The sequence below is a fragment of the Mesitornis unicolor genome, unplaced genomic scaffold, assembly GCF_000695765.1.
Source record: "Mesitornis unicolor isolate BGI_N332 unplaced genomic scaffold, ASM69576v1 scaffold18994, whole genome shotgun sequence".
Classification (NCBI taxonomy): domain Eukaryota; kingdom Metazoa; phylum Chordata; class Aves; order Mesitornithiformes; family Mesitornithidae; genus Mesitornis; species Mesitornis unicolor.
This window is the reverse complement of record NW_010181343.1, coordinates 175,665-203,337: the sequence shown is the minus strand read 5'-3', so window position 1 is coordinate 203,337 and position 27,673 is coordinate 175,665. Positions and strand designations below refer to the sequence as shown.

The window sequence follows — 27,673 nt, the reverse complement described above, 5'->3', positions numbered from 1 at the left end:
CCTTTCTTGTATTTCTTCTGTTCCTCATTGAACTTAGGCTTTTGAGGCAGTGGCTGTGTCAGGTTGCACATTATGTTCTTGCTATTCTGTTGCATGTGAGTTTCCCAGATGTGCTTGCACTTCATTTCTTCTGAGTGCTATGTCCCTGAAGTTTTACAGGTGACATTTCCGAGCCACCTTTGGGTCCACAGTTTATAAAGTTGCAAGTAATGTATTGTTACATATCTCTTAAGAAGAAAAAATCTGACATCTTTGGTATCATCAGGATGCTCTCATTACCACACAGCATGCACACATCAAGACTCCACTTCAAGACAGACTCCCTGTTCAGATGGGAAGTTTAAAACCAACTGAGGTGAAAAGGATTGCCACAAAGGTGCTCACTAACCAGTGCCAAAGTTTCACGTTGCTCAGAATAGGTATATTTTCTGCAAAAGGTTTCTTTCCAAATTAACTGCAGAGAAGGGTGATGAGAGTCACCAAGTGCAGAACAGCTTTCATACAAGGAGTAGATAAACATATTTTCACTTTTCAACTTGGAGAAGAGATAACTGAATGTAATGTAAAAAAGATGAACAAAGAGCAAACATTCCTTGTCCATTACAATACAAGATCTAGGGGACACCTACAAGGTTCAAATATACAGCATATTGTTAACTGCTGAGCTTATCCCCACAGACTTTCCAGCTGTCTATTAAAGGGTTCAAAAGCAATTTGACATGTTCATAGATGATAATTCTATCAAGGGCCTTTAAACCCAAATGTACCACCTCTGAATCAAGAAGCTCATTAATCATAATTCATGGGAAATTGGAAGAGTATACAGAGGAAATATTACTGTATGTTTGTCCTTTCCTTACACCCTTCCCCAGATTGCTCAGTATCCATAGAGACAGAACACCACCAGACAACATGATTTTTATATCTAACACTTTAAAGATTTCCTTAATATGAAATTCCTGTAACAAAAGACTGATAAAGTACATCTACAGGTTTCCACAGAATCCAAATCAACCAGATAATTTCAGTCCTTTCAGTACTGTGTCTATATGCATCTTTATAGAGAAATGCTCACATTCATTAATTTGTTAGAATTTGACTGTATTTATCTACAGAAAAAAAAAAGCCAAAAGCACTTTAACATGATGAAACAAGAAATGGAGCTTCCACTCTTGTTTTAGCAGCACAACCTCCTACATATGCACTTGCTTTTTCATATGAAGTTGTACATTTGTCTTCAGTAGGAATTTTATTTTGCTACAGGTAAGTAACTTCATTGGCAACTAAGATGGGACTTGAGTCAAAAGGAAATTTGTCATTAACATCCAGTGTCAGAAGAGAAGGTCTTAAGTTCCAAGTGGGGATAGGCTTCTTCAACATAGAAGCCTTTTGACTACAGTTGAAGACTCTATATTTATTAAAGAAAACAATGACTGATAAAATGAAAAAGAAATATATATGATACCAAAAAAAATGTACCAACATAGGAAACGGTAAATTTTTGAAGAAAAAGTGAAGAAAATCCACTTTTAACTTTTAGTTTATATTCAACACTTTTTCTGCTAAAAAATTAAATGACATTTGAAAATAAACACACTTTAATACCATACATTTTCTTGTCACTATTTTTACAAATGAAGAATGGATCAAATCGGATATGGCACTTCCAGACTGGGATGTGGCACTTCAGGAAATGGTTTAGTGGGCATGGTGGTATTAGTTTGAAGGTTGGACTTGATGAACTTAGAGGTCTCTTCCAACCTTAATGATTCCGTGATTCTGTGAAATTCCAGAAAGCAGTCTTTTCTAATGTGTCAAATAAATGTATTGCTGTTTCAATTTCCATATTACTAGCATTATCATCCTTCTTGTTCCTTTTTCTCATGAACAGTTGATACCATTTCTTAGTACACTATTTGGGACACAGTTCCACAGAACACAGGATATAAGTGACTGTTCCATTGATTTCACTGTAGTATAGAATTCATATATTTAGACCTGAATTATTAAAGCTTAGAAACCTACCTTACCCTGGTAAGGTTAAATATATATATATATATAGATAGATATATGCGATTGCAGTAAGTAACAAATTCATTGCGTGCCTGGAAATATACCACATGCATCCTCGCTGATATTATTTATAAAATGTATTCAACAATACAGAGAACTTGATTTATGTGAAAGGTTCATTGCAATGTAATTTATAGTTGTGGAGCTTTGAGAACTAGAAATGGTAATCATTATTAACTTTAAACATTAGAAGCGGGCATGATTGTGATAGGTGCCACTGAAATGGGACTCTCTGACCAAAAGACCAGAGGAACAAAAAAGTTTACTTACCTTTTTTTTTTTTCCCACGGTAAGTACAGCTTCAATCCTGCCGAGACTTACACGTACATAACTTAAATAACAGCCCAATGTACAGTGAACTCTCCCGTTCATTTCCACAGAACCACCCTCTGCCTGTATAGTTCAGGACATGTTTATTTAAATCCAGAATCTGAAGAAAAGTATTTCATACCAAAAAAAGTTAAGATGACATAAGACCCTATAATATAATCTGGTTCACACTAGTGATTAACTAATTATATCAGTATCTTAATCATAACAAATAAATATGGGGCACGGTAAGTTTAACCAAAATATTTCTTTTAATCCTTTGTCAAGCAAGTCTGTATAAAGAGTATGGAAACATTTAACTGTTGAAAGTGCTTATGAAATATTCAGTCATCCGAATATCAAGGTGCCACTTAATTTAGAAGGTCAGGTCAGACCTGGAAATACAGCTTTTGTAACACATTACACAAAATGCCAATGACTTGAGAAATGGCAAAACAAAAATATGTCTCTGATTTGGAGAACTACAACATGAAGCTAAACCTATCACTTCATTGGATGATAGTAATAAATACATTACGAAAAACTTTTATAGCTTTTGGTATATTTCTCATCAGGAACAATTTCTTAAGGATTTGGGTGTAGGGGCTCCAGGTCACGTTGTTTTGTTGGATGCTTTCATTGGTTTCACTAAATGGAACAAGTTGATCCTTTTCCCTCTGTATTGATTTTCTAAATCCTAGCAGTTAACAAAGATTCTAATGTATCATAACACTTTAGACCTTAATCATATGCTGGGGCTTTTGCTTGTAGCTTTTGTTTGAGTTTTAATTAAGAAGACCTTGTGTCTCAAAGCCTGAGCTGGGTTTTTAATTGCTAGTATGTACATCACACAGACTTCAAAAGAAATAAAATATGTTTATAACAGAGAGCACAAAGGAGAGCTTTGAAATGTCTATAGCCATACAAAGTGACACAATTAAAAACCTCTGAGTGCCTCTGTGATATAAGACTTATATATATTTATTTACACATATCTATAAGGCATACTGTTTTATACCCTTAGAATTCATGAGAAAGAAAAGTCAGCGATTATACTGAGAAATAATTACTGCAAACCCAGACTACCGTGCTGGTCAGGGCTACAGGAAAACATCAGATTTATTTTCCTCAAAATGGTCTTCACATTTGGTATAGTGCACCAAGAAACACCCAAAACCTTATCTGTGAAGACAAATTTTATAAAATGCAACTAAAATAGCATTTTAAAATGTTTTGTAAATCATGCGCATTTTAAGAAAAAATTTAATTCACTGTAAAAAACACAGAAGCCATAACTTTCTTAAGGATTCATTCAGGCAGAACTCTTTCCAAGACTATTCCAGAAACGGATAGTGTTAAATACCTAGATTCAAACCATTGTGCCTCACTGTTCTCTTCCAGTCATTAATGCACACACAAAATAATCTCTTAGAAAACACCTCTTTCCATCTCTCCTGCATTCCATGACCAGAGACAAATAACATTTTCCATGTTGTTTACAATGCATCTTACAAGACTATCAAGTGGGTGAAGTTGCTTCATTTTACTAACTTCAATATTTCCTAGGAAACAGGAATGCTGCCTCTCACCTATCCAAATATTTTGAAGCCATTAAATGTGTATGTGTCACATGAAATAGGAATTTTAGGCTTGTTTTAATAAAGTAGCAGATATACAAGGGGAATGAATACGCATGGGAAACACAATGCAAACAGCCCTCTGTATTGGATAAAGCTATAGGCATCAATCACTGTCCTTCCCAAAATAAAATACACTGTACAAACACAGCATGTGACATTCAAGTTACAATGCCTATAAATATAGATAGTTCCAGTTGTAAACACCACCAATGGAAGCCAGAGAACTAACCTGCAAAACAGCAGTCAGTGACCCATGAGTCATGTTTCTGTAAGACTGCTAGACCAATTCTGACCCTTTCACCATAACATCATTGCTTAAGTTACTTAAAGGCTGACCTTTCTTATTTGATCTTCAAAGTCCCTGCATGCTGAGAAAGACCATTGTGGGCTATTTCAGTGGAACAACTGCCTGATGCATGCAAGACAATGCTATTCTAGGGACTTATATTTGGAACAGAAACAGAAAACTTAAACCAGACTCTGTACAGTGATAAATGATGCTACTCTGCCTAGCTGTGGCTGCTGAAGAAAACCTAGATAACTAAGCAACAGAAATACTTGCAGCAAGGGTGGATGTGGACAGAACTCTGCACCCAAATATCTGAAAACTTAGAAAAGAGTCCTGCACCACTTTGTTTATTCAAATATATGAAAACAAAAATGAGAATTAAAAGTATTTCCTGATCCTAATTGTTATTAAATAAAAAAAACAATGCCAGACATGAGCCTAACAAATTGCTTGTATACCTTAAATAAATTTATTTGTATGTACACACTGGCAAATAGCATACAATCAAATTATTTGCAGGGGCAGCTGTAGGTTCCTTTCCAAGCGAGCAGGTCATTTAACTCAGCTCAACTGCTTCATAGACTTTTGAAAACTGGACCTATGTTTTGTTTATAAACATATCAAGTGAACAGGAAGACTTATTTAACCACTGGAATTTGGCTACAAGCATCCTGCCAAATGCTCCTTTGAGTTTCATGAAACCTCCCTGAAGTCAATGGCTTGTTTGGCTGGAATTCAAGGAAGAATCTGGACCATTATCAGTAACTGAAATCCTAATAAAGAAACTCAGAAAAAGCAGTTTTACAAATGAAGCACACTATGCAAGAGTCATTGTGAACAGGAACAATACCACCTAGAGAAAAAATAAATTATTCACTGTTTGTTACTTTTGTATTGGCTTCTATTGTTTGAATTAATAGATATGGTTTATAATTATATCTTGATTAACACTATTGTTTTCTAAATATAGAAGGTAAAGCAAGAAAATACCATTTTTATTTGTTTCTCTCAGCCAATTCTCTTTTCTTCTCATCTATGTGCTTCCCAAACATGAATAGAAACAGTTCATGTCAGTGGTACAATTTTTTATGCTTTCATCTTTTTTTTTTTTGGCACTGATTCATAGTGAACTGCCTTCCCAAAACCAAGATGCTTGTCTTTCACTGAAGGGGGAGTTGTCATTGTGCAGACACAGAGGAAGAGTATGTTCTCAGGTTATCCTTAACAAGAACAACGCCTGCTCTCTAAAACAGTCAGTGCAAAAAGCAGTTCTTCACAGGACCACACCTCACTTTCTTATAATCAAGAATTTTTTTTCCTAATGACCTCATTTGTTTATTTTTACTGCATCTCTTCATGTCTTTCTCTTAATTTCTCAGTAATATGAGCAGAAAATCTGCACAAAAGCCAAAAAACATCAGCAAGTTAAATAAATTTCTTTAGAATCTAATGGAAATTAAGGAAAAATGTATTTGACCTCCGAAAGATGACACATTTTCAAAAGTAGTTCTTTCAAAGCATGCCCTGCCAGTTACCTATTTGGAAGGTCATTCAGCAGTATGAGTATGAAGTTCATGATTTGGAAATATACCACCTTGAACACCAAAAATTTTTCTGCTTCCTTGGCAGATTAAAAATTCTCTCTGGTTTTCCTACTTTGCCTTATTTTCTTCCTGTAATCTAATTTTCATACTGCCATGGGCTGGCTTGTTGGGGTTTTGCTTGTTTGTTTTTTTTCTTTCTGAGGCACACAAATGCTAATGAGTTAATACCAACCATTAGGTTGACAGCCATTTTATCAGCTAGGAGCTAACCAGCCACTGGCCTGGGAGCCCAAAGGAAAGGAGTCCTACTTCAGACCTGTCACTAATCCTGCTATGTAACTCTGCACCTTCTTTTCTTCTTCTATAAAATAACACTAGTCTCTTTGTCAAGAGGTTTGAATACTGTAAGTATAAAGCATGACATAACAGCAACCATCATTTATCTTCCATGTTTGTGCATAATTTTTTGTATTTTTGCCTATTCGTGAAACATGTTAAATCCAGCTGCAGTAGCAAAGATTCAGTTTTGCATCTTGCTGGAAGTCAACCAGTAGTAGAGAGGAATACTACAGACATTAAGACCACTTAAGGACAGGTTTTCTAGGGATGAAACACAGGAATTAAGCTGTGGAAACTAATCTGGTAAGCCTAATCAGGTGATCCTTTTTATATAGCTAATAGGCTACACTACCAGAAAAGGTAGGTGAATGAGTTGAAAAAAAAAAAGAAAAAAGAATATATATATACACACACACTAAGAAACTAGGAGGATTAACATAAATCCAGAAAAACAACCTTTTTTTTAATAAATGAAAGCTCATGAAAAAGCTTGTTATGCCATATAAAAGAATAAAGAACTTTTTTCTGCATTGTTAGAGATCCCACCTCTTTTAATTTTGATTCATGAATAGCATTCAAGTAGTTTCTATTTGAAGACTAAGTAGCTACATTGTACAATTAATGGACAAACTAGCATTCAATGTTTTCCACACTATTAAGAGACAATACGGCTTTAAATAGAATGTGATTTCAAGACATAATTTTGTTGGATTTTATTGCGGTCAATTTTAACATGTTTATGTAAAACTGTATGCTATATTTCTGTCATTGACATTACTATAGGATTTCTTACCTGCCTAATATATAAGCATTGTCATAATTCTACTAAAAAAAGTCTAACAGGAGAATCCAACAGATTTTGGTCCTGAATCAGCTGAAGGAACCAATTATAACTTACTTATTAAAAAGAGCCAATCTCTCATCTGTTTGTATAATAAAAAAATTTGCACTATCTTAAGTTTCCCTGGAGAAAATGTAAAACCCTAAGCATCAATTTTCATCAAATAGTTTTGCTGGGTTTTTTTTTACACTAGTAAAGATTTATTAATATGATGGACATGATTTTTTGTTTCCAAATACTTGTAGTTGGAATTTAATAAAATTATACCCATGAAGATAAAAAAATCTTAGGTACTTTGTGTATGCCTTAAACATGACCCCTTCTCACAGCACAAAATCCTACCTTTGTAATTTGTTGCTTAATCGATAACACTGAATTTCTTCTCTCTAAGAAAATCCATGGAAGAATTGGTGGGTGGGGAAAAACACTAAGTTTTCTACATAGTAGTTAATTTTCAAGAGAGTTCTACTTTTACTAGCTTGATGTTTCACAAGATCTTGGAAATACTGGAAAGTCTTGTTTATATATGCAATAAAACTTGCACTGATTTCAGCTGGACACAAATTTCATCCAGAGCTGTTCTTTCTCCACAAGAATAGCATGAATATAAAGAATTTTTTTTTTTTTGCCCAATTTTGAATCAAAAATTTAGAAGAGTAATCACACAATTACCCCTTTTATAATCTGAAAGCAGTTTCTACACATAATTTATGCAACTGGGAAGAAACAGTACTAAGCACTAGTAACTCCATGTTTTCCAGATGTTTCTTGCTTTTCTTCTGGTCCCAGCAAATGCCAGTGAACCAACATAACTCACCTGGTATGTATGATAACATCCTTGATACTGCCCATAACAGATTGTGACATATTCTAATTTATTTATTTGGCAGACGAATCCATCATCTCAAAGATAATAATTAAAAAACTCCTTTAGTTAAAGCACCCTCTAGTTATGATTGTTATTTCTATTATTTTTTATGAACTTTAAAAAATCCTCAATATCCTTTTTAAAATAGAAGCAAACATTTAAAATTTAATTTAGTGAGATACCTTTAATTTCTCCAAGGAGATCACTTGTGTTTAATTTTTCCATCTTCTCCTTCCAGTCTTTAGAAAGTAGCTTTTCCATGCAGGATGAATCTATTTTAAAAAAAAAAATAAAAATTATCCAATATATTCTCACACATCAGGGAAACAGGTGCCATCTTCATTTTAAAACTGTTCTTCCTGTTCTAGTTGGACCATAGTTTCAAAGGGAAATGAACCTGTAGCCAGAGTTCTCATTTAACTGCATTTAAAATCCAAAGTAATTCCACCAAGGTTAATGGAGTTACTATGGATTTAACAAGGGTCTAATTGAAAGAAAAACTTCGTCCGGGATTTATGCATGCTAACTGCCAATTTACATGCATAGATTGCCAATGTATATACAAATTCTGTCTTTTTCATTTGAGAATGATCGTACACTTCAAATTATACATGAAGATTTAGAGCTTTTCTTGGAAATTTGGCACACAGTGACATCTGAAACCCATTTTTATACCCATGTCAATGCAAAAGTTATTCATATAATGTCTCCATAGAATTCATAAAAATACTCTACATATTGAATGTTCACAGTATCAGAAATTTTCTCAGTACATTATAAACAACATGCAGATGATTAGAAGACATGCTTTCATAATTTGAAGTGCAGAGTACATTTCAAATCTTTGCCCCACCCTGGAAGGCCTTCTATAGGCAGAACTGTCACTGAAGTCATTACACTTAGGAGGAAGTAGAAGATTGGCCTTAGTAGGTTTCATATGATCTGACCCTAATTCAATTTCTGATATTTCATATTAAGCATAACAGACTTCCATAAAATTGCAAGTTTTTTTCAGTTCCCAAATTAAACCAATTTGTTCTAAATTATATAGAACCTTCCAGACAATTTAGAAAAGGTGATTTTTAAGACAGGAATTCTTATGTTGTGACCCAGAGTTTTACGACTTTAGGAACCGCAACTCAGGTTTACAAACAGTTATCAAGAAAACTTTTCACACAATCGAACACTTATTTTCCCTTCCCAGTGAGTAACAGAATCTCCATTAAACATTGTTCATTTACTATCACTGGTAGACAGACTTATCCACATTGTCTATGCTGAAGTCCTTGGAAATACTTAGGCCCATCTAGCAAGATATCAAAAACATTATTTAAATGCAACTCTATTCCTAAAATTACTCTTTGCAAAAAGCTTTCATTATAAGACCACATATCGCTCTGGGTAGTGCTGAACTCACTGTTTCTTAGTACACACTTTGGGAATAGCCATAGCTATAGCTTGTTAGAAACTTTCATAGCAAGCTGCCATTTCTATTAGGGGAAGATCAATTTAACACAATGCTTTCCAAATTTTGACAACATTGGCACTGATCACACTCCAGTCACTGAAGAATTAACACTGGAGTGCACAAGAAGGCAGAATTAAACATAACATGTCTTCTGCTAAGTTACTGGCAGATTAAGGCCAAATCATGGCTCAAATTCTCATGTCAGCAGTCCCATCAGAAGAACACACAAGTGAAAACAAAAGCAAAAAGCTCAGATTAAGAAGGGCAACACAGATCACACCAATGCAACAGGTAGCAGTTTGTTCCATCTTAGAGGTTTCTGAAAATACTCAGAGGGAGGAGAAGCCTTCAAAGAGGTTGCAAAAGGAGGAGTTAAAGATTTGGGGAGAAGGAAGAAAAAGTTTGTAAGGCGAATCAAATATTAGAGTGCAAGCAGTATCAGCCTAAAATTAATAAAGCAACTCTCATTTGGAACAAACAAACAAAGAAAAAGAAAACAACAAAAAACAAACCACAAACAAAAATGAAAACCAGTTGAAAGCAAACCAAACTGTAACTATCAGAAGATCAAAGATCAGGTTTTAATTGCAACACATTTTCACCGTGCAAACCTCCGTGGAAAGACAACACAGCTTGTAAATGTTTTTGAAGTAATGTTTCAGTAGAAAAGCTAATTTATTTACTAATTATATCTTTCTATGAAAGAGACAAAATAAAGGAGCTCTAAGTTGCAATAGGCAGTGTTAAAATACTTGTTATATTATAACAATTTACTTTTAACAATAACAGGCACTTATTACTTTTATGGGTTCTGGCCTGATAATAGAAGAATCAAGAAATAACCATCAATTATCAATAGAACATTATAATTTGTCCTTTTTTGTGATATCATCATTAGTTTGTAAAGATGTTTCTGTGTTTCTCCCCTGCCAAAATTTCAGACCCCTCATCCCTGAAAAAAAAGCTTTAGAGTTTATTTTGATGCTTGCTATAGGTTATATATTCTACTGCTTTTCAACTAAGATATTTTCCTCAATTCATAAAGAGAAAGAAAAACATATTTTTATTTAAAGAAACAATTAGAATACGAGAGGAGTTGAAAAAATACTTTCCTCAAAAGCACTTGCTTTATTTCTTCTCTTACTGTTCTTAAGAACACTCATCTTTATCTGTAGTGTTCTTATATTATATGAGTGCAAAAAACCATATTTCTAAAGACAGACTGAGAAAGAATTGAAATGGAATGGAGGTCTATCTGGGTGCCTTCTATTTGACATAATCACATTGCTAGTTACAATTTTTATCTCTGTAAATGACTGAAAAATTCGTTAAGAAACAACACTCCTATCTCATTCAAACTCTGTTATAGATCTGACCACATAGTTTATAGCTACTGTACTTTGTTATTGGGAAGATTACAAAAACACACAATGAGCCTTCTAATAAGGATTTTTGTAAAAATAGCTCTTTTAAAATTCCTGAAAATTTTCAAATAGCTGGTTTGATCTCCATAATTTTTGGAATTTAAAATAACGATATGTGTTAAAGCTCTCTGGAGATCCTCCACATCAGACACTAAACTAAATATAAAGGCTTATACTTGAAAGGCACATCTCCCTTCAAGTTCTATATTCTGTGTTCACAAACACACATTTTGAAAAGGTTTGTGAATCCAAAAGAGATTTTTTCTTCTTTCTGTACTGAAAATTAATTTTTACATACATATAAAAATCTACAAATATCTCTTCTGACGTCAGTAAAATGTCTTCATCCATATTGATTCATTTTCTGACTTGATTCGATATAGAAACAAAACATTGACTTGGAATCCAGCACTGAACATTGAAGAAGCCCAAATTCACATCTGCACTGCACCACTCTCCCTGCAGTGAGAGGCTCTGCTTCAGCACCATTCCAAACATTGCCAGAATTCAGGGGTATTCTTGTTAAAGACAATTATAAAAGAAGCAAAAAAAGAAATTAGCATTTATACATTTTTAGCTCTTCTCACTGACTTTATAAACCACAGTTGGGCTTATGCCATAAAGTAGCATATTTTGTACTGACACATGTAAGATCAAACCTGTGAAGTTGCACTGGAGCAATTTATTCTATTAACACACAGTTTCTCATCCCATATATAATTCTCTTGTGAATTAAGAAAAATTTTATTTCAAGGACTGCAGACAGGTTAAGTGTAATTAGACTGAGATGACTAAATGAAATCATTGAGTGTTATTTAATACCATGGTTTATTACATACTTTGTTAGCAATTTTAATTGTAGACTAAAGGAGTTTAAAGTACTGTAAGAATCTTGTTAGACATGACAGCTCTGCAAAGGTGAATGAGAAGAGGATGTTAAAAGATAAATAAGCAGAAGAAAAAATAAAAAAGGGGAGGAAAAGGTCTAGGTGATAGATGAAAAGTTTCTCTCCATAATGACATAGCATCAGTGAAAAGAATTAACATTTGTGCATTGGGTAATCAATCAGCCACGGAATAGATGGGATCCAGCTCTTTTTTGCATGACCGATGATGAAGAACAAGTGTGTATCGCAGCCAAGCCCTCGAGTTTTTCTAGCTGAATTAAAGTCATCTTCTTCCTATAAAGGACAGCTTTTGCCTCTCATCTCTTTCTTATTCTGCCCGTTTTTCTTCTTTTTTTTTTTTAATTTCACTTTTACAGTCTTCAACAAGTTATCAACCCCAGCTATTGCTTACATGAATACTGCATGACCTTACAGTGGCCTGCACCTACCCTCATTGATTTTGTGGGGGTTGTCCCTTTTTTTTTTTTTCCTCCTTTTAATTCACTGAAGTAACCTCTTATTACTTTCTTTGAAATACAGATATGAAGAAAAAAGCTTTCATGCTGTGTGTGTGGTTTTGTTTTTTTGTAGTAGTCATACATAAAAGAAAGCCTAAATGTGAGAGTGCAGCAGCAAAACTTCAAAGCACTGACTGTCAGACATGATTATTTCAAATCAGCTATGACTTTCTGAGACTTAATAAAACACTGTAGTACAGACTGGCATATTTATAACACCTATACCAGTGATCAACTGAACTGTCTTATTCTTGCTACTGTGCAGTGCCTTGTTATTTCTTTTATAATAAGCTTCCCTCAAAACATGTTGTAACAATATTGCAAACTGATAATTATTAATGATATGAGCTCTAAAACATGACTTGTTTTGCATACAATTCCTTTTGAATACATACATTACTTTGACAGAAGACAAAAGCACATTGATTTATTAATAATGATTGCAAATGCATAGCAAGTTCATAAACAATACAAAAATATAATTTAATCAAAGGTATGGGTGACATATTTCTACATGCATCTGAACTGTTACATCCCAAGGAAAGAGGCACTGGGAAAGACAAGGTAGAGGAAGTAGAAGAGAAAGCAGGGAAACTACAAGAGAAACTGTTCTAAAACATGATCAGATCCTCAGTAGGAGGAGGATAAACTTTCCTACATTTTAGAGGAACAATACTACAAAATTAGTGTCATCTTTGTCTCTACTGCAGAACTATAGCCTATAGTTATACCCCATTACAATTTAATAGACACTGCTTAACATGAAAAGACTGTTTTTAGCAAGCTTTGGGACTACATAAGAATACGTAAATTCCTCCATCTCTAATGTTCTCTATTCTCTAAGCTACTCTCAATATATTTATTTGCCTTCAGCTCCACAGAAGAAAAGTTGTCCTTTGGATCAGCCTTTGCCAAATGCCTCATTCAAGTTTACACCACGAGAAAAACAGCACAAGTGAATTACCCTGCCAGCATCCATGAAATATTTGTTAGAGAAAAAAATGTTGGGTGCATTTTTTTTTATTTGAAAGGATGTTAAATGAGATTATGAACTCCTTGGGACAGACAGTTGTGCACTTATGAGGCTTGCTGCACTGCATTCCTACTACAAGAGAAGTGCTGGGTTTTTTTCCCCTGAAACCACATAAGCTGCAAATAAACTACTGCTACAAGTAGTAGTGGCTACTACTTGGTTGCCCTGCTCCCTGCTGTACCTTTGCACATCTCACCCTATGCCTCAAATGGAAATGTACTTTTTTCAAGTGGGTGAAGCCAAGCACCTGACGTCTCAAATTAAGAATTATAACACAACAAATCATGCATCTGAAGGATGAAAGTTTGTTTCAGGACTCTTCATAGAATACAAAATCCTGTTCAGACTAGAAAATCCTAAATAAAATCAGTGATGAATAAAAGTCAAGCATAAGTTAGATTGACCCTAGTCAGTGTTTGTTCCTTACAATTAAACTAAATTGCCAGGTCCATTGGTGCTATTATTTGATCCATGCACAAAAAATGTGAATTATTCAGAAAATTAAGTATATTATTTTAAATCCCATATTTTTATATACCTATGTTGGGTCCTTTGATTTACTGATCAATCTCTGGGCATGACAACAGCTTGCTTACATGCCTTTTATGAGTTCACTGCCCATCATATTTCCTTGAGATGAAGAACTGTCTAGCATAAATCTATATCATAAAAATATTTCCTAATTTTCGTGTTTCGCATTATGTATTTTAAAATTATATGCAAACTCTAACATTTTAGTATCAAAGGGAAAGGCAAATGGTTAATTTAATTCATTTTGAAAGTAAAAAAAAATATTTTATCATCTTCTAACAAAATTCAAAATTAAATTAAGAACTTTACATTTACATTCATGATTTGAGAAATAAACACATAATTTAACCATTACTATCAGAAACTTAACTGCCGGTGGTACTATCTATTCTTTTTTAATCCAAGGAAGTAAAGTTTGTGTAACATTACTAAAACAGATTCTTTGTTGCCATAGTTACTTTTTTTCTTCTTTCAAACACAAATTATCCTTTTCTGTTTCAATAAACTTTAAATAAAAGGAGACAGTAACAACACAAAACTAATCAAAAATCAGCCTTAAGGCTTAACATCCATAGTTGCAATGTGCTGCCACTGTTTCTCGCTCATAAGCAGCCTGGCTTCTGTCTTGCTGTCAGTGGAGAGGCAAGTCAGGGGAATCTCATCTCATCTCATCCCTCTCAATTTCCATACTGTTCTTGTACAGTAATTAATTGTTGTGGTCTAACAGAAAATTAAAATATAAGGCATCTCAGACATGTTGTTAGCCAGTGAACTGACTTCTTTGACCTGCTTTTCACAATGTTCTTGATTTAATGAGCTTTCAAAAGCCAAGTTCTTGAAAAAGAAAAATACAATTACAACACAAAAATGAGCAACTTGATATTTAAAACAGGAAAACCTACTAATTCCTTTTGCTACATTTAGTGCAAATTACGAAAACAAAATCATTCCTAAATTCTATATCCTGCTTCTGCCATTAAGTGGCCAAGTAACCCTGGCCAATCACTTACTCCCTCCTCTCATATTGACCCGTTTCTATCCACCGCTTTGTCTGCCTTGGCTATAGAGGCTGTGACGTTTCTGGCACAGACTGCAATTCTCACAAGAGTTTTGTGGGACACCTAGCACGTTTCTAATAATGAATTAGAACTTGCTTCTGATTCTCAGTGTAACCTGCAGGCAGTACTGTAAAATCAAAAAAAATGGGGAAAAAGAATAAAAATAAAAAGATATGAGAGAAAAAAAAACACAGAACAAACAAACAACACCAAAACCCACAAAAACCAAACAACCAAAACAAAGAAAAAAAGAAAAAAAAACCACCACAAAGCAGCCTTCCTAAATACGATCATATGCAAAAGGCAGTCAGCTCACAGTAGATGTTTTCTTATAAGAGCAAGAAGGGAAATGCGACTGAGATCTGCCTACCTAACATTGCAGTTTTGTTTAGGACAGGACACCAAGTAAAACTGCCAACTGCTGTACATTTTTTCACAGTGACAAGATTTCCACAATATGATAAAATTAGAACTGTAAGAGCTTGGAGAGCTCTCTTAACTTTTAATTAAAACTCTCCAAGCTCACTAAAAATAATTAGGCATTAAAATGTTCTGGTTTTCCTCTGAATTGATTTGCACTTCTTGAATGGTCTAGATCTTGCATGAAACAACAGACATTCTAAACAGAAACACTGGAATTTAACTGGAGGTGATTTTCAGATCTGCTTTCTAAGATGTGGCTATAGTGGGAAAAACTGTAGACTCTGAAGCTTGTAACCAATTCTGCCTTAAATGGCTCGTTTCAACAGGAATTCTCTAGTGCAAAGAGCATTCTGCTGAGTGCAAAATGCAAGATAAAAAGGAGTTTCAATTTCATGGAACGAATAATCCAAGATACAGTTCTGACCTTTATTTTTATTTATTTATTAAAAAGCAGAACCTTTAACCTTGCAAATGTTTTTGTTCTCTTAAAATAACTCATACAATGCTATATGCCACACTATTTATAGAAAAGAAACAAGAGAAAGCACACTTTTCCCATACAGCAGGGCACTGATATAAACATCAACACAGATGCTCTGTGAGAGAGAGCTGGACTTCTCAAGCACTTGATCATTAAGGAATGCACCAACTGTTTTAGATAATCTCGTGCCAGATCCAATTCTGCTCCATACTCCCCTTTGGGAGTGGCAAACCTTGTCCTGCTCTTTATATTTCATTTTACTCACTCCTCCATTCTTTTTTGTTATTTTTTTTCCCCCCAGAACAGAGGGAAAAAGGCATTGTGTGCCAAGCAATGCAAGGCTAGAATCACTTCCCCAAACAGAGCAAAACTTTCAGACAATTAACCCTCCCCTCTTCTTTCAGATAAATTACTAAGTATAAAATGCAATCTGTTTCCTTTGTTTACTCAATATGAACAATTTGTAAATGACTCAAGGATAAAATTCAGAAAATGTTGTGCTAAATTAGAACCATTATAAACATGCTAATGACTGCTCAACTAAAACATGCAGGATCAGTGTGAAGAAATATATTTAGTTCCTGTGAAACAGAGTTGTATTGCCTCAGAACTATTTGGTCACTTAATTGTATATGATTACTTCGGGAAAATGTTAATTTCATGAACTAGACGATACACGATACACTAGACAATGAGGTATGTCAAAAGGAGCTTTCTCAAATGTCAGTGTAATCGCTTGGATGCAATGTTTTGGCATATTAGTAGAAGAGAAATATCTTTTAAGTCTGTCAAAATTACATGTACATTTCATTCCTCCACTTAAAGTTTCCCTTCCATTATAAGCTTTATTTTACTGTTAAATTGGCTGTATTCATTGAAGTACACATCATTACCTTATTTGCATTACAATGATAGGATACTGTATATTGTATGTAATTACCTATTCCCTAAGTATGTGCACCTCTATTTACTTCCCAAGTGAAATTATGATACTGGCAAGAGTCTCAGGCTGTAAACAACAGCAATCAGGGTTAGTCAGGAAAAGGAGAGCACAATTTGCTTGCAATCCCTGGCCAAAATATTACATAAACTGATATAACAAAGGAGAATTACACACTTATTTTCCTGTCTTTTGCTATGTAACAACAAAGTAGCAAAATCAATAGGATTTGCAATATTTGTTATTTTGCAAAAGCAGAAAGTTGTCTTAATGGAAGCAGATCTCAAAATTTTTCTTCACATCTTTCTGTATTGACCAGCTCTAGAAGATATGGGTTTTTTTCAGAGTGGAAAAGAAGAACAGACTGAGCCAAAATCTTAGCTAGAATTCACTAGCATAGCTCCACCAAAGTCTACTAAGTCTTACATAGATTTTAAATTTCTCCGAATATTTGGCCTAATTATTCTTTCTCTTACTCTCATAACTCCACTCCTTGTTACAGTCCTTTCATAAGCTGAAACAATTCACTTTTATCTTTAGCACCCACTTTTTTCAAAAACTGGTGAGATGAACTGACATTCTTCTCATTATTACTCAGACAAACTACTGAGAATTTTATCTTTGTGTTTCTTTGTTAAACTGCTCTGGAACAAGTAATGTATCATATGGCCTCTGGACATGTTGCATCTTTCTTTTGCAAATGAATTTCCCTGGTAGCTGAAGAAGTTGCAGATTGCATGTCAGCCAGCGTTAGGCTATGTACTAAACTCACACACTAGATTCATCTTATTAAACACAAGGAGTAGATTTTATTTTGCCTTGACATTGCACAGCTCTCCCAGATTGTCATACTAAGCCGGAGCAAGGCATTTATGTCATTGAGTCTTCTTCTATCAAGTGCAATGCCAAGTAAGTACTGTATCATTTAACAAAGCAAAAATTCCATAAGATAAGTAAGAAAATAATAGCAAAAGTTTTTGGGAGCAAAAACATCTCAAACAGAAGGTAGTGCAAAAATACGAGTGTGTGCAACCTCTTTCACACGAGCTTAGTTTGTGGGAGGTGGGGAATGAGAGAACTTCCTGAAAAGCAAGAGAAATCAGTATCTATTAAACTGATTAATGTTCCTCGGCAAATTTGTGACACCAGATGATTTATGAACAAAACATGGATGATTCAAAAGACCTCTATTTTGTTCCCCTAAATCATGTTCTACTCATTACCCTAATAATGCAGTAATAAACATCTGTTTAATGATTTGAAGGCTTCTTAATATTGTGTATAAAAATCTTAACTCAGCTTTTACATAAAATATTCTGAAATTAAAACAATTGTATAACAAAAAGAATTTTTCATGATCAATCCTTAAGCATTTTTGTATGTAAAAGTGTATTACAAAGAAAGGAAAATAATATGTTCTTGATTTGAAACTACTTCAAACAAGGATGCAAAGGAATGCAAACAATAGCTAGAATCTCCCTCTATTTACCATGTCTGAAGGTCTCTGTAGCACATGATGCTGTCTTTTCCAGGATACTAAAATACACTGACAAAATCAGTTCTTACACTGACAAAATCACTTCTATAGCCTCCTTCAGACTAATAACATTCTGCCTTAAACAAACTATCATATTCTGTAAAAAAATAAACACAGAACAAGCAAGCAAGACTTTCCCTAGCTAATTCCAGCTAACAGAGCTTTAACAGGTTTACCAATCTCACAAGCACCAGTCTACTTGTCATGGATATGTATTTCAGGAATAAATGGTTTGTTACAAATCTGTGAAAAGTTTTAAGCAAAGAATGCACTAATATCTTCAAGAATAACATCTTATATTTTTCATTTCCCTATATACATAGAGCTGAAAATTAGATGTTAATTTTTTTCTTGTAAAATAACATCATCGATTTTGTAAAGACAAACAGTGGAATGATGTGGAAATGCTAGAATTAAAGTTGTCCAGAAAATCCTAATTCAGCTGCCGTGTGAATAAACACTATAATACACTCTTTAAGTAAACTTCACCCCCCTTCTCCCATAATATTTTTCTTTTAAAAAAGGCGTTTTTTGTTTGGGTTTTTGGTTGTTTGTTCTTTTTTTTTGTTTCGCGGGGTTTTTCTTACAGGATTCTTGCTACATTCAGCACAGGGGACACCACCAGACAAAATCATGAACTGGAACTGCAGAACAAATGAGGCTGTTGCCCATACAACATGTTTCATTTCGAAAGCTCAAAGAAATTAAATGAATGATAGATAGAACTGCAAAAGCAGAAATGATGGGTCGCAGTTTCATTTTCTGGAAGCTCAATTTCCTTTTGTCCTCTTTACAAAGACTTTGAGAATATAATTTATTTGTATGCTGAAATAACCCAGCCAATTGTGTGTTATCCATGCCTTCAGAGCACAGCTTGAATAATAAGTAATAGACACTAAGGCTTCAGGTTGACCAGTGAGGAGCTACTGGATCATAGACAAGCTACTGTATAGTTTCACATTCACAGAGGATCATCCTGGATGAATCAGAATTCCTTCTGAGGGAAAAAATTGTTTAATCATGTAAGAAAAAATACATTTATCTACATAGAAACTAAAATTGTTTTCATTTTAAAATGTTTTAAGTTCTGTTGAGTAACTGAAGAAAGTTTTCACCAGTTATGCAGATATTCTGCAGAATTAAAGTTTTTAAACTTGTGCTTATATACAGGTCAGACCTTTATAAATTAGATTTAGTACCAGATTTGGAAACAACAGCAATTTGAAGGGTACTGATCATGCTGAATTAAAGACAGAGTGAACAGGAAATGGACTTTGGTTTCTCCACACTGGATTTCATCAATTAAAAGCACTAACGATAATAAAACAGTGTATGTTGCACCCTGTCCCAGTGTGACAGAACAGACACAGCCCTCTTCTATCTCCTGACAGAGCAAATCTTGACATCCTCCATATATAGGCTGACAGACCTGTATAGGTTCCCCTGTGCTTAGAGCAAGAAATGTCAGAGTGAAGAACTGCTTGACCCATTAACTCATCATGTATTTCTCAATAGAAAATAATTTTTGCCCGCAAAGCTGGCACACAAATTCTTCACCATATACATCTTCCCAAAATACGTAGCATAGTAATACAACAAGTTTCAGAGCCAAGGAAATGGGAGTCATTTAGAAACATCTCAGAGGAGATATATATTTTCCAGAATCCTCCTCACTACAAGCAAGAAATAGACAATGGAGCTCTACAGAATTACACCACAACCTTCATTAAAAGTTAAATTGCAGGTAACAAAGGTAATTTACATTACACCTCTGTCTTAAACATTTAGTATTCTTGCTTTTGTTGATATAACTCTATAGTTATAAAAGTTAAAATAAATGAGATTAATTTTAGCTGTATAACTCTCCAGAAAATTTAAGTATACGTGAAATTCTATACAGCTACTTTGAAATTGTAAATTAATGCTGTTTAACGATACACATTTTACACAAATGCAAAAGAAAGAATCTAACAACGACTTAGTTGTTTAGAAGGATTTTTCTCATACTTAGGGCCAGTAGAAAATTTTGTGTTATCAGAACAACTCCTACACAAATTATCACTCACTCGTAAGTTGTGGTTTATGATCCTAGAGGTAGTCATTCCAGAGAACAGAACAGGTAGGAAATATCTTTGTTCAAATGCTAAATGACATAGTATATTGGAAAATTACAATATTGCCTTATTAATTTAAATATATTACCAAATTCAGTGCATGAGTAACAGGTGAAGACTACATTCTCCCTGCATTCAATAGATCACAGTCTAATGGTCTTCATGCACTTGTACTCTATGAATAACAAAATTAACAACCGTATCTATGTATTTCTTAATTGTAAACTATACTTCCTGTCTCTTAGAGTGTTTTTCGCAAGGTCACTGAAAGACTTCTAAGGCTAGATCCTTTATATACATGTATGTATGGACTTCATCTAAAAAAAGTTGTGTGGCCACAATGGTCTGAATGTGCAATGCAAAGGCTTGTTATACCAAGACAAAGGCAGAAGTTTGGGCTGCTGCAAAGTTCTCCACATGCTCAGGGTTTGGTCCACCTAATTTGTGTTTACATACATTAAAGTTGAGATTACTCTCTTACCTTTCAGTTGCATTTTCATTGACTTTACTCCACAAGAGAGTTATGTCACAGGAGTTTTTATCTTGGTGTTATCCTGAGCTCCTGATCTACCTAAACCCTATTCCCACATTTGCACTCCAACTATTAATATAATTAGGATCACTAGGAATATAGAGTCTCAAACATCACAAGTTGCACATCTTTGGTCCCTTAAGCTATTTTTAAATACTTATTTATGGGCAAGTTATAATTTACACTATGTTATGTATGGCTGGGCAGGTGGTACACTGACTGCTGCTCCTTAATTCAAATACGCTAACATCATTGTCAATGGTGCCCACTTTGCCCCACCAATCATATTTTCACCTCCTCTTTCTCATCATAAACTTTGACTGAAAACTCTCTCTTTTACTACTGCTGTATGTGCAGCACCTCACGGAGGTCTTTGAAAAAAAAAATATAAGGAAACATCTTAACTATTTCTAGTGAAACTCAGAGACCCTTTAGAACTCAGTGGTCTAGGCTCCATGGAAAAAATTACTTTAGTTTTATTCCTTTTTCCTTTCAAAGCTGTACAGGTCATATAAATTACTATAGCAGCCTGAGCCAGTGGTCAAAGAATGCTGCACCTTTGCCTGCACAAAGAGAGGAAGGCAGTAAGGCACAGCTTTTCACCACCAGCCACCACAGGTCCCAGAGCTGCTGGTATGCTTCCTGATAAGTCTCATGAAACTTTTTTAATTCTATGAGATTGCTCGAGTTTTTCAAGTTCAGAAAGTTTCCAATTTAAGGCAAGTAAAAGGAACTGTGACAAGATCTTGCATTTAGGAGCAACTATTCCTTTCAGGGAACTAGCCCACATCCAGGTATTTTCAGGAAATGTCCAAAAGCTTTTTAGCTGACAGGAGATAAACTATTTTCTTCTCCAGCAAAATGTAATTCCATAATGAGTTTATTATCTTATAAATAGTGGTGTCAATGTGAACTTTGATACAAAGACAATAATATCTCTCTCTTTCTGAAAACTATTAACTGCATCTACAGCACCTAAGACTATGGGCAATTAGTCCCAGAACAGAGGTTCAATAATTTAAATCACCACCATCCATTACTTTTTGCACTAGTGAAATTATTTCAAAAGTTGGATAACGACAGAAATCCAGGGTCTACAAGTAGAACCTTATACTGTATTAAATATCTAATCAGAGAATAAGAACAAATATTGCCAACAAATATATAGGAAAACCATGATCATTGTTTACTGAAAAGTCATGCAGGAATCACTACATTGGATCAGGCTGCTTAACAATTCCTCTCTAACAATGGTAACTTCTGCAAATACTGGATTAAAAATTTTAATACTATGAGCATATTCCACATATACTCAAGACTGCACTTTTAAGCAAAAATGCTTTTTGGCTTTGAGGAAGCTTCCATCCCTTTATACCAGAGACAAGGACCAGCAGTCCACAGAAAGGGTCAGTAGAGTTTGGGGAAACAGAAAACCACACAAAATCCACTTGTAAACCGCTAATTTTGCATCCAAAAAGATATTTTATCTATATGGTCAGATATACATGTTCTTATCTTTGTTCAAATCAAACAAAATTCAGGGATTTTTTTTTTAAACACTACTTTTCCAATAGCAATATTCCTCTTGTTTTGCAGGTGTTCTAGGTTCAGTTCACAATATCACACTTCTAACAGGCAAAATTATTCATAATAGCTCCCCAAAATTAGACAACTCGTATCAGCTACTAGATGCAGTCCATTAATTGGAAATCCATCCCTAGTCAGCCAACATCACCTATAGTCTGTAAGAACTTGCCACAGCCAAGGTGTCAGGTGCCCTCCTATACCTGACCTTCTTTATGTCTCGTTGCACAGAGGCTGTGACTCCAGCAGTACCGTATTGTAAAAATCTGGATTAAATCTAGCAAAGAAGGAGATAATTTATAAGTCAACTGTGGGTACATTCTGTCTTTGGTGTGTGGCTAAAACTCCCATTAACACGAACATGAGCTACACAGGCCTGCTGATGGGTGAATTATACTCCTGACAAAAATGCGGTTTTTTGCTCAGTGGAATTTCTTTGATGAACTTGTTGGCTACTGCACAGTCATGTGTATACATTTAAGTATTTCTCTGTATGTATGCATTTGTATATCTCTAAAGTGGTGATGTCAGATTGACTAAAAATGCAGATAAAGCATTTCTTAAGCCAAAACTGGCCAAAGCTAATTTTCCCCTTATAAACTTTGGTTTGGCCTTTATTTATCAAAACCAGAAAAAGTTTGACAGAGAAGGGGATCCAAATTGGTTATCCCAACAGAAAATATAATTTAGGGCCTTTCTTAAGACTTGCTTTATAGGAACCGTATGTACAACTTTCACTTTCTAGAAAGTGGTTTTCTCTTGAACACACATCAGAACCATTCATCATCATATAATTGCAAGTTGTCAGTCAGAGCCGCACCCTTCATGCAGTGGCAGGCCGCCAACACATCTGTCAGAAGCACTCACAAGCTTCCATGTATTATTGTAATCCCTTACAAAAGGAACAAGCCCATTCATCCAGTCCACATTTTACAGAGACTGTAAACCCTGAGCCTGGAGAAATAATAGCACTTACCCTAAAAATGCCACGCTTGTCAGATGACCACAGCCTCAAAGCCAGAGAGCAAATATGAAATAATTCTCATCTCCACATGTTAAGGCATAGGTTTTAGGGAACTGGATTCTTTGTGCATGAAAAAGGCAAGCTGGGTTCTGTGCATACAAGAAAGTGGTCTCTAATAGTGAAACAGGCCATGGGGACAAATCACTGTACCATTTCTGCAAACGCTCCTTTCTTGCACACTACACTCAAACAGGAAAAAAGTTCTTCTTCCTTAATGTTTCTATTCTCTTTCTTGGCTTCTTCTGTTTCCTTCCTCCTTTTCCTAGACTCATCTAGTCTTTATGTTAATACATACTCTTTTCTATTTTTCCTCCTTTCTCCTGTACTTCTGGAAAGACACATTCTGCACAGACAGGCTCCACAGGTAGCACCACAAGGCCAGTCTGAATTTAGTCAACTTGAGGAGTTGGACCAGTGAGTCCAAAGCAGGCAAGATTCTCTTCTCAGAAATGACATTAAGAGCTTTCATGGAGAATTAAACAGCTTTCAAAGAATTGAATACTGCTTTATACAGGGCTTCAGAATCTTAGTTGCAGAGTAAATGCACACAAGAGCCTCAAATACTTTGGAGAATGAAAACAAGTAATATGCTTTACCTTTCTAGTTCCACTAACTCTCTTGCATTCTCTCTCTAGAAAAGTGACAGTTCAATGTTCAGAAACATTGAGTGAAACACAGGACATTGCCCTTCGAGGCAGCAGTGCAGCTACATGAACCCAGTAAGACCTTCAGAGCAGCTTTGCTTCAGCAGGTTAGGCTGCGGATGGAGCCTAATGCTTCCCTCTAACCAGTCAGATCTTTATATGTGCTTAGATATAGATGTGAAGCCATGACTCCTCTCTGACTCTTCTTCCAATAATTTGCCCCCAGGAACTTTAAAGGAGCAGGACCAGACAGTCAGCATGCATATCCAACCATAATGATTGGGCTGGTAAAGGCTTTGTGCACTCCACACAGCTATTGGGCTTTTTTATCAGCCCTTGATGCAGGCAGAATGCACCGAGACATATACAAACATGCATTTCTGAAACGATTTGAAACCTATATGATAGCTGACCTGCTACAGCATTTATTTCAAGAGCAAATAGAGAAAGCATCACTCCTGAGTGATACAGCCAGGAGTAAATTATACCATCTCATTCCACAAAGAAAGATAAATATCGTAACAAATCTACTCTCAGCTATGCTGCACACCTATATTCACAGAGTGTTGTTGTTCAAACTAGTGCTAGGGAAAATCTAACAATTCTCAGACTATCTCAAAAAAGGTGTCTGAGTACTGTAAAACTATCATGCAAACATGCAGAAGCCACAGAAACTGCTCTGTTTACTCCTGGATGATCACACAGACCAGTCTAAACAATTCACCCCGTTAGAATGAAACTGGAATACAGGAATATCAGAGTTTACCACCACACTCCCGTAAAACATGCTAGTTTTCCAAACACCAGTGTCAGAAAAATTAATCCTTCCAACCTTTTGTCACTCACTTTCTCAGATAGAACGACGATCTTTTTATCTCAAACAACTAGTGCAGAATTTTGCAAAATGGTAATACAAACAGCTTTGAGCACAATAGTATCCTTTTTCAGCTGCACTATCTTAATTGCTACATATTTTCAAAGTTTACTTGACAATTTTAATTTTTTCAGAACTGTGCCGTATTCAGTAACTTTTGAGTTTTGGCATGAATGAAGACCAAATTTCACTAAATCTGAAAGAAATTTATTTTAGGCTTAAGACATCATGAGGTAATAATGTCTGCTGTAAACTGGGTAAATCAAGATAAATGAATGCATCCTCCTTTTATGTGCATTATACATATATGATACTAAATACACACAAATATAAGCACAACATATGGTCAACAAGAAATAAATAAAACTGAAAACATTTTACAACTGCATGCCAAGTCTCCAAACAAAATTTCAGGTAGCAGATGGCACAAATTGGATATATGTAAGAAGTGGGCAATTTCAATTATCTCTCAATAGTTCATAAACAGGAAAATTTGGCAAACCACGATTTTTAAAAAATGGACTTGAAAAATAACATTGCATAATAAAGATAACTGAATTGAAAACATAACAATGCAAAGTTATTAAGCTCATCCTGACCATAATTTCATGATCAGTACTAAATGATTACATGTTACAGAAAAGAGCTGCACCAAACACTCACGACTGGAAAATGCAATAATAATTAACTCAAGTAGGGCTCAGAATGTCATTTTAGATATTATCATTACCCAAAGGTGGCCAAGACGTCTTGCTTACCAAGTCCCTTCTTAGCTTTTGTGCAATCTACAGATGAAAAAAAAAAAACCAAAAACCCAAGTAAAATCTGGACCTGGTAATTTCTTCAGTTATTCAGACAAACTTCAATGGGGTTTATTCAGCAGAGGTCAGATTTACCCACAGATGTCATGCAAAAGTCATATTGTTTTGAGCCATACAGTGAAATAAGGTGCAGAAAGAAACTATGCTTTTCTTAGTCACATCAAATGAGAATCTGTCCTTCACAAAGAGTTTGCTATTCTTTTAACTTTTGGAAAAATCAAATGTGTCAGATGAATCTCTGAAATTTCAAAACTTGATAAGTAGGACAGAGAGTAATTTCCTAAACATTTCATTGAGATGCTTACAAATGCTGTGTAGAGTCAGCCAGGCAAATCACCTAGGAACCAATTCATTGTACTATTGCTGTCATACTCCCCTCAATAGTTCTCCTTTCCACATAAGAAATGTGTCAGACAAAGATCTATTAGCTCAAATCCTGAATTCAGATATCTAAATATGATTTAAGTGTCTAATTGTCATTTGTGTAATTGGGAGCTATACAGCTCAACAATAGTTTGAGAGTCTGTATTCTGCGGAGATATGAGCTTTTCTGTTAATGAAACTCTTAGCATCATCCCTATGAAAAAAAAACGGTAAAAGAGCTCTCAACCATTATATTCTTAAGACAGATTAAAGACAAAATTAAATAAAAGGAATAAAAATCCTGACTTCATAAATATAGGCAGAGTAGAGTGTAATTTTCACCAAAATACATACAGATTTTTATTTATCAGATTTGCTATCAGCAGACAAGGTAACACCTCCAAATATCAGAAAAGAAAGTAAGATTTTATTGACCACTGTGATTCCAGAAACATTTAGTAAGATTTGGAGGAGCTTTTATCCAGTTCAAATGACAAGTATTTCTCTTTTTTCATGCTAATACAGGGAACTTGATCCCTCTTGAAACAGAAGGTTGTTTCGGAAGGCTTTATCAACTGCACCTTCAGCCTGACATAATAGAGGCACAGCAAAATCAACAGATGCTTCTGAGCATCTCAATAACCGAGGTCTGGGCCTTTGAAAGGATGACGAGTCTGTCATTTCATAACTGTCATTCGAAAGAAGAAAAGTCTTGTTTAATGACAGCTGGGTTTTACTGCCCAGATGAATTGAAATAATACACAGGATCCATGTATTTTATGTACATTGAATGCTTATGAAACTTATACATCTGTGTGCTTATAGCTAGATACAGATACATACACAATTGCAGTATTTAAAAGACAGCCAGAAGTTTTAGGTATAATGCTTGAATCAAATTGCATCTCATTTTCAAAGCTGGTGGGCCCAGTTGTTTTGGGAGTTGAAGTTACTGAACTTATCTCAGAAATCAGTGCCAGTATGTTTCAAGTTAGGCATTCAAAGTCAGTAACCACAACTGATCGTTTGGGTCATTGGAAAGTACATTCACAGTATACACAACTACAGAGTCAAGACACTATGAGCTAAATATCACTTCCAGCAGAATATGGTTACACAATACCATTCAGACAAAGCAATACAGGAGCCACTAACTGTGAATATGTTTTTAGAATTCAGAGCCTCCCTGGGCAGAGTCAGCTAATACTTTTGAGGACCTTAACCCTTTCTCATCATCCCTCAGTCAGCCCTTTCACAGGTCCTTCTACCACAACTCGGAAAGCTAATGCGGAACCTCCTATCTTGGAAGTCTAGGACAAAACAAAAGCCACTAAGCAGTTGTTAGAAATGTCAGTAGTCACCCCATACATTAGGAGCGACAGTCAAGCAGGGATGTCTTAAGCCCGTGACTCCTGCCCTCAGTAAGTACAGGCAACCATCAGCAGCAAAGTCTGCAAAGTTCACCAGGCTTCATGTGGCCACTCATTTCAAAATGAATACAGGTGTGATTTCAG

General features: G+C 35.0%; 1 protein-coding gene across 1 annotated transcript in view; it reads right to left on the bottom strand.

The window, feature by feature from the left end:
* The window catches only part of SOX6 (SRY (sex determining region Y)-box 6), a gene marked incomplete at its 3' end in the record, with an annotated part of 84,859 nt that overhangs the window by 21,033 nt on the left and 36,153 nt on the right, over window positions 1-27,673 (bottom strand). The window contains exon 3 of the mRNA XM_010183400.1: window positions 8,086-8,175. Within this exon, the coding sequence (XP_010181702.1) occupies window positions 8,086-8,175 (90 nt within the window). The remainder of the gene's footprint in view (window positions 1-8,085; window positions 8,176-27,673) is intronic.